General features: G+C 42.0%; 1 protein-coding gene across 5 annotated transcripts in view; it reads left to right on the plus strand.

The window, feature by feature from the left end:
* Positions 1-7798, plus strand: part of MAX (MYC associated factor X) — a 29245-nt gene continuing 21447 nt past the window's right edge. For 2 of the 5 annotated variants that reach the window (XM_003797390.2, XM_023517639.1), the window contains exons 1-2: positions 1-237; positions 966-992. In XM_003797390.2, the coding sequence (XP_003797438.1) occupies positions 202-237; positions 966-992 (63 nt within the window). In that variant the 5' untranslated portion in view covers positions 1-201. Of the gene's footprint in view, positions 238-438; positions 490-965; positions 993-7798 lie in introns of those variants that run through there. The other 3 variants (XM_023517637.1, XM_003797391.2, XM_012809874.1) reach the window with 3 other exon arrangements.

Here is a 7798-nt window from a genome sequence, read left to right on the forward strand (position 1 = left end):
TGCGTGCCGCCGTTGATCCGGTCCTGCAGTGAGGAGGTGGTTCTTAGCCGTGTTGTGTGTGAGCGTGTGAGTGAGAGAGCGAGTGAGTGAGTGAGTGTGTGTGGGGGGGACTCAGCTTGTTGTTGTCGGTGACTTCCCCCTCCCCTCCACCCCTTCCCCTCCCCGCCGCCGCTGCAGTGGCCGCTCCCTGGGCCGTAGGAAATGAGCGATAACGATGACATCGAGGTGGAGAGCGACGTGAGTCCCGGGGCTTCTTCCTTCCCGTGCGGGTTGTCAGGCGGGGACAGCGGCTGGGGCTCTCAGCTGGGCGACGGCGGGAGGGGGCCGGGCCGCCGCCGCTTCCTTCCCCTTCCCTCCGGGGCGGGACTGCCTCTGTCGCGCTCCCGGCTCGTTCCCGTCGGGGGCTCCTGGCCGGAGCGGCCTCCTGGGGCTGGAGGTGGGGAAGAGACACGCGGCCTCTGGGACCCCTACCTTCTCCTGTGGATGAAGGTGCTGCGGTCTCCTGCTCCCTCCCTACCCGGCTTAGGATTCGAGGCACAAGGATGGGGGGCGGCTAGGATCCCATTGTCCGGATCCCTGGGAAGGAGACTGTGCCCAAGACCTGTCTCTTGGGTCTGGAACCCCCTCCTACTGTGACCCGCGGATCCTGGGGGGTAAGGGAGAGCAGAGAGGAGTTGGGAGTGCCTGGATGCCCGAGCCGGGTCCGAGGGGAGCAGATAGTCCTAAGGACCCCTCTGGCCCATGCTGGATCCCGGAAGGAGGGGCGGCGCTCGGTACCCCCCTACCCAGCTACCGGATCCTGCCGAGGGTGGGGGCAAAGGGTGGAGAGGGAGAAAGGGAGGGGGTGCCGGGCTGACTCCCCACCCGCCGCTTCCTTTGGCGCCGGCATTTTCTTTCTTATTATTGAATGTTAAGTGTAAAAATAACTTCTTTATTTTCTATTTTTTTTCTCTCTCTTATTCCAGGAAGAGCAACCGAGGTTTCAATCTGCGGTACGTCTCCTACTCTCCATTTCATTTTCATTTCTGTTCAGTTCTAGTCCTTTTTGGGGTCTGAGAGAAAAAGAGATTGTTCTGTTACCTTTGATATTGTAGTAAACTCTTCTGTTAACCACTAAGGTGAGGTGGGACCGATGCTGGGGCGGGAGGAGACTTCCAAATCCTAAAATTCCAGATTCTCAGGTGATAAATTTCAGGGACTATAGGTGAGTGAGAGGAGTCGTATCAAAGAACTGAATTGTTCTGTAGTTTTCTGATGGTGGGCACCCCTGCCTCTATGTAAATAGGACGTGAGAAATAACAGCATTCTAAAGTAAATGGTAGTAGTATTTCAGGGCAAAGTGGTCAGAAGATTTACTTAGGAACAAATAGGTTTTAAACCATATCTACATAGTAGTGTGAAGCTGAAGCCACATGCAGTAATCACCTTTAACCAAGTCGTGTGTCTGCTGTAAACCCACAGGATCTAACATAGCATGGTATTTTGATGCAAAAGTTGGAAATGTAGACGAGCCAAGGGCTGAATTATAAAAGTGTCACTGATAGGTTATTGTGGTCTGACTCTTTATATTTGAGTAGAAGGAAAGTTAGAAAGAAAAACAGTTGTTGAAGGAAACTGACATTGCTGAGACAGCTTTGCTGGAAGGTGATGGGTGAGACTATATAATATTACAAATGATTTCTTAGGGTTTTGATGTTCATGTTCTCAGACGGTTCTGTGGCTTTCAGATATGCTCTAATCTCATGTTTTTGGAGGCTAAAACAGTAATGTGGGTGTTTTGTGATTGGAGAAAAAGAGAAAGAGTAGACACAGAATAAATCAGAATCAGATGGGGAAGAGAAACAAGTATATCATAGGAACAGTAAGAAGTATATAGAATGGAGGTCAGAAATTGAAATGCCCTTGTGGGCCAACCAGGAAGACAGTCAAGAATAAAAAAGAGCCAGGCATGGTGGCGCACATGTGTGATCCTGTCACTCTGGGAGGCCAAGGCAGGAGGATTGCTGTAGGTCGGAAGTTCCAGACCAGCCTCAATGAGACCCGGTCTTTACAATATATAGAAAAATTAGCCTGGCATAGTAGTCCACACCCATAGTCCCAGTTACTTGGGAGACTGGGGCAAGAGGGTCACTAGAGCCCAGGAGTTTGAGGTCCAGTGAGCTATGATGGCTCTGCTGCACTCTAGCCAAGGCAGGGCGCCAGAGTGAGACCCTGTCTAAGATAGAGGGAAGAGGTGAGAACCTGGGTACTGGAAAGTATATGGCTGTTCTAAAAGGGCAGTCATTCCAGTGGTTATTCCATGAGAGTGAGAGCTCGATGTTGCCAGATCTTCCTATTTTTTAAAGAAAGATTAGAAATACAAATGTTATGTTATTTTTCTGATTTTTAATATTTTTAAATGATAAGTGGAACAGCCGCTTGGGTGTTTTTAGAGTTTGCAGGATGCCACTTTGACCTCTAATATAAGCATTTAATAACTGCAGTATAAAGGCAAGTTGTACTTGCTCTTCATTAGAGCAAGCAAAGATTTTGCAGGTTGTCATTAAGAAAATTTATATTTATTGAGAGTTGCTGTTTCTATAAAATCAAGGATGCCCGTGTTCCAGGGCTCTTAAAAATTGTTCCTGTTATTAAAAATAATTTGTTTTATTTCTCTTTAAAGTATTGTTACATACTTACACATATATTCAAATTCCTTTTTTTCATTTACTGTTATCCTTCATATTTGGGGCTCAGTCAATTTTAAACATTTTGTTTCCTCCAAGTCTCTAGTTGTAAAATCTGCCTCTGAGTTTGATCAGGGTTGGTGGGTAAGGACTGGTTAGGTTTCCTTTGCAGAATCATCCTTTGGATTGAAATTAATATTGGCTTTCCAGTGAGAGAAAAGTTTTCTTTGTGAACATTTGGCTCACAGTTCTTGAAAGCTTTCTGCTTTTCCAAATAATTATCCACATGGGCACTGATGTAAATTTGTTTATTATTAAAGTGTTTCTGCTCTCAGAATGCTAATCTCGTTGTGTTGTCTAGATGTTTTTAGTTTGCTTTTAAGATACCTAGAATTCTCTTTTTGATTTTGTGGGGTTGGCAAGGGAAGTAGATTTGACCCTTTGTAATTTGACACATCTATTTGTTGAAACTTCTAAATTTTTCTGGTACAAGATAATCACAGCAGCATAGAGAGCAAAAGCAGATGTGTTACAGACAAATTTTGTAGTATAGCAAACAATTATTGTGAATGCATAGGGTAAAAAGGATTCCATTTTTCCCCCTTCATGAATGCATCTGCTTCTTGAGATTTTGTATAGATAAATACATATTTTTTAATTTTAGGAGGAAGCTGTTTCTAAGTTTTGCTATAGAAAAAAAGTTAAGAAGGCATGGGCTGTGAACAATCAAATATTTAGGGATAGAGAAGAACTTTTTAAAGTTATTTGGAAAAGGTTCTGTAGTCCTAAAGTAAAAAGAGACATTGGTTCTTGTTTTACAGTGTCAAGCCTAACTGCATGAGAAATGTAGACTACTGAGCAAGCACAGAGTTGGGAAGTGAGGCTAACTATAATAGAAAGTGAAACTAATTTGACGATTATTTTTCCTGTTGCTTCAGTACAAACAGAAAATAGCTTCTCCAGTGACTAGTAAGCTTTATTAAAGGAAGTAACCCCAAATGATATCTTATTACTAAATATAATATGTCATAGAATCCCACAGAGGTTATAGTATTTTTATTATTTTTTGGAGGGAAATGGTTATATTCTAAAGATTAATTTCTGGGACAGGTATATTTTATGCAAGTAATCCTTTGCTTTATTTCTCTTTGGGTAATTTCTTTGCAGAAAAGTGAAGGTAGGGGAAGTGTAGTATTAATGTGTTGGTCAGAAAACACAAGTCCATTTCCAGTTAATGTCCTTCATGGCACCTGAATGTGTTGCAGTTACAGTATACCTATTGTGGGATAAGAAAAGATGTGTGCAATTCCACTCCTGGAACTTTCTGGTATGAAATGTGTTTAGCTTCTCAGAGCTCTTTGCTTCTTTAGGATTGTACTGTATTCAGATAAAATGGGCTTGGTTGCCTGTGAGATTGTAATTCACGCAGAAAACTGTTTTACCTGGAATCAGGTGAATGGCATAAGTGCTGCAGAGTTCATATACTTTCTGCTTAGAATGTTGACATTGATAACAGAAATGCCAAGTTTATTTCTTAAATATGCCTGTTTGCTAGTTAAAAATGTTTTTAACATTCAAAAGAGTCTTTTTTTCAAGTAACTATGAAGAAGTTCACCAAACAATCCAACTTGGTTTTCAATTAAAATTTCCTTACAAAAGCATTCTTCTTCTTAAATGGCTATAGTATGATGCCATGTTTGGATAATAGTATTCTCAAGATCCTTAAGGCACCATATGATAGGAAAAGTTTTGAAAACAAATGTACACATTAGGTAACTTTGGAAATATATTCCAGGCAATTGGCTACAAGCTGGAGAGATGTTGGGAAATTGAAATTAATATCTTTCAGTTAGGGACCTTAGCGAGTTCATCTCATCCTGGGTGCCCATTATTTCATTTTATAATTTTCATGTTGATTAAAATGAATATTTCAAGTTGCTTAGAAATTTAGCTTTATTCTATCTGGTTCTTACTTATTAGAAATAAGAGTAGATCTTTTATGATGAGAATTTTGGACCTCTGTATTCTGTGTCTTTAGTGTTAATATGAATAGCTTGATAATACAAGCAGCACTATTTTCCTCTAAAATGCAAGCTTTAAATTATAAAAGGCAGTAAATATTTGGTGGAAAACTCTTAATTCCCTGTATGTTGAGAACTTTCTGAACTGAGATTGAGTACAGACTGATAGCTAACCCTATTACAAGGGTCAGATGCAAGAAATTGTTCTAGAGAACCTTCATCCTTGAATGATGAAGCATTTATATCCCCATTCTGCTTGCCTAAAACTTGGAGGAAATAAGGTTGCTGACTGACGTAACGCTTGAACAAAGATGTGTTCTCTGTGCAATGAGATGGAAGGAAATAATTTCAAGAGATTCCCCTCCTCCCCCAAAAGTTTTGAACAGACCTCCTTAGTTTGAATGACCTCCTGCCAGTTTAGCAACCTCTTGGCTAACAAAATAATGTTTGCCTTCAACATTTAACAACACTTAAGATACACATGCTTGGTAAGTGTCAAAAATGAACAAATTGTAGGTGAAGATTTTTGTTCTGGCTGCCAGTGTGGAAAGTTGATAGAAATAAAACTGAGAGGCTGAGTAAAAACCTTGGCAGAGACGTCAAAGCTGGAAGTGATTTGGTGGGGGAGTTGCTATTTAGCATCTGTAGGCCACTACATAACCCCTTAGTATTTCTATTAGTCTGGGATGCCCTCGAGAAAGGGTTTGCTGGCAGAAACCCAGATGTACAAATCCAGTGTGTTTGAAGAACAGGCAGCATCCCCTGCTGCCACTGTTCCCATAGATGTACGGTGGAGGCATTTGGGGGGCTGCTCTTCAGCCCAGGAATGCCTCTGTTGTCTCCTAGAATAGTGCCTAATTAATTCCACAGGGTACTTTTGGTATCATCCATTTTCATTATCAAACATTGTTCTCAGTACACAGGAGAGAAAGCTGGCTCATCTGAGTTGACTTTTATTTGTTCAATAATCTAGTTTCGAATTTGTGGGAGATCTTAGATGCCTTACCTTGGGAGTCTTCACCCAGTTTTTCTTTTTTGACTCTGAAATTTTGGCCCTTTGAGAAAGGGTTGCCAGCAAGTGATGACATTAACAAAGCAGTGGTAAGCCTGCCAACTAGCCCTCCATGAAGGAGGCTAAGTTATCAGGCTGGATAAATCTGTGGTTTGGAAATGTTTCCCAAAGAAAATTCTTAGCCTTGTGTAATGTGATCTTTCAAAACACTAGTGATCAATACCATTTAATTCAGAGTTGTCTGGAATTATGTATGTTGGTTCTGCATGTTTTTAACTGGCTCTTTCAAATGAGGCTTAGGGGAGAGAAAAATAACATCCTTGCCATTGTCTTTGAGAGCTGTAAAATTGACTCTCGTAGCAGCTCAGGGATGGACATGGCAGCAGGGATTGGTATAAGATTCCACTCTTCTGCTAGTTAAATTGGGCCTGGAACTACTACAGAAATTCCATCCACTACTTTGAGAACAGCAGTCCCCAGCCCAGGCTTTCTACCAGGCAGTGAACTGCTGCCTTTCCTTGTTGAGCTAACTTCTCAAATTTGGCTGGCTCCCCAGATGAGAAGCCAAGATTTCTGCTAATGGTCCACAGCCAAGTTCACTTATAATCCTGTAAGCAGGAGACTTGTCCATTTGAGTCCTTTCAGGGCTTACTGAATGGGAAGGGATAGTGCATTGTGGGGATGATTTTGGTGTCAGATTATACTTAACTTCACCTCTCTAGTTCTGGCCCACATGAAATCAAGTCCAACTTGATTCCAGCCATTTGGGATTTGCGAGGGTCTCCCAGAAATAAAACAATTAGAATTTTATTTGTATCAGTAGGGGGGATTATGGGTAACTCTGGTGTCAGTGTTTCTGTGTACAACTCTTAAGCTGGGAGGGGGGCCAGGAATCAGGGTGATTTAGTAGACAACAGTATCTTGGGCTGCTGCTGGAGACCATAGCTGAGAGATAATTTGTATATAAATAAACCATCTTAGGTATTGTATAGCAAGCACAGAAGAGGCAGATACCTGCCAAATGCTGTCCCTGAGCTTTCTTTTTCTTTTTAATTTTAATTTTGTAGAGAGCAAGTCTCACTTTATGGCCCTCAGTAGAGTACTGTAGCATCACAGCTCACAGCAACCTCCAACTCCTGGGCTTAGGCAATTCACTTGCCTCCTTGACTACAGGCAGCCGCTGCAACGCTCGGCTATTTTTTCTGTTGTTGTTGCAGTTTGACCGGGGCTGGGTTTGAACCCGCCACCCTCGGTATATGGGGCCGGCACCTTAACTTACTGAGCCACAGGTGCCACCCTGTCCCTGAGCTTTCTAAGTGCCTTATGTATACTCATAGCCCACCTTACCTTTGTATAGATAGCTAGAGGAAACCGTAAGTTAGAAAAGGACTAGCTTTAATTCTTTCAAGCTCTTTAATACTGCAGTTAGAAGGCATCTGCAGTTTCCTTGCTGTAACATATGGGACAGAGTACCTACCTCTAATCTCAGTTTCCCGTAATATTCCATATATCACTGTAGTTCATTAAACAATTCATTTTACAGTGAATTCAGACAACAAGATGAGAACAGCTTTAGAAGTGCTCCAAGCTTCTGCCCCCCAAAAGAGTGATACGCTATGGAGAACCATGGTTGTGAGGGGAACCACATGTCCAACTCAACAGAGCTGTAGGTGAGCTATTATTCTCGAGAGATCAGGAAGTAAGTGAGATGATCACAGGTGCTCCTGGCCTCTTCCTCTGTAATAACTCAGACTTCAGACTTTTAGGATTAGATAATATGAGAATTTCAGATCCTTTTATTTTCATAACTTTTTTTTTTTTAAAGTCAGGATCTTGCTCTATCACCTAAGCTAAAGTGCAGTAGCAAATCATAGCTCACTGCAGCCTCAAACTCCTGGGCTTAAGTGATCCTCCCCCTTAGCCTCTCAAGTACTACAAATTTACAACACCATACGTGGCTTTTTTTATTAAGAGGTGAAGTCTCTCTGTGTTTCCCAGGCTAGTCTCAAACCCTGGGTCTCAGGGATTCCTCCTGCCTAGTCCTTCCAAAGTGCTGTGATTATAGGTATGAAGTACCTATAATCTTTTTTTTTTTTTTT

Source organism: Otolemur garnettii, unplaced genomic scaffold (genome assembly GCF_000181295.1).
Source record: "Otolemur garnettii isolate 467f Iridium unplaced genomic scaffold, OtoGar3 scaffold00115, whole genome shotgun sequence".
Classification (NCBI taxonomy): Eukaryota; Metazoa; Chordata; class Mammalia; order Primates; family Galagidae; genus Otolemur; species Otolemur garnettii.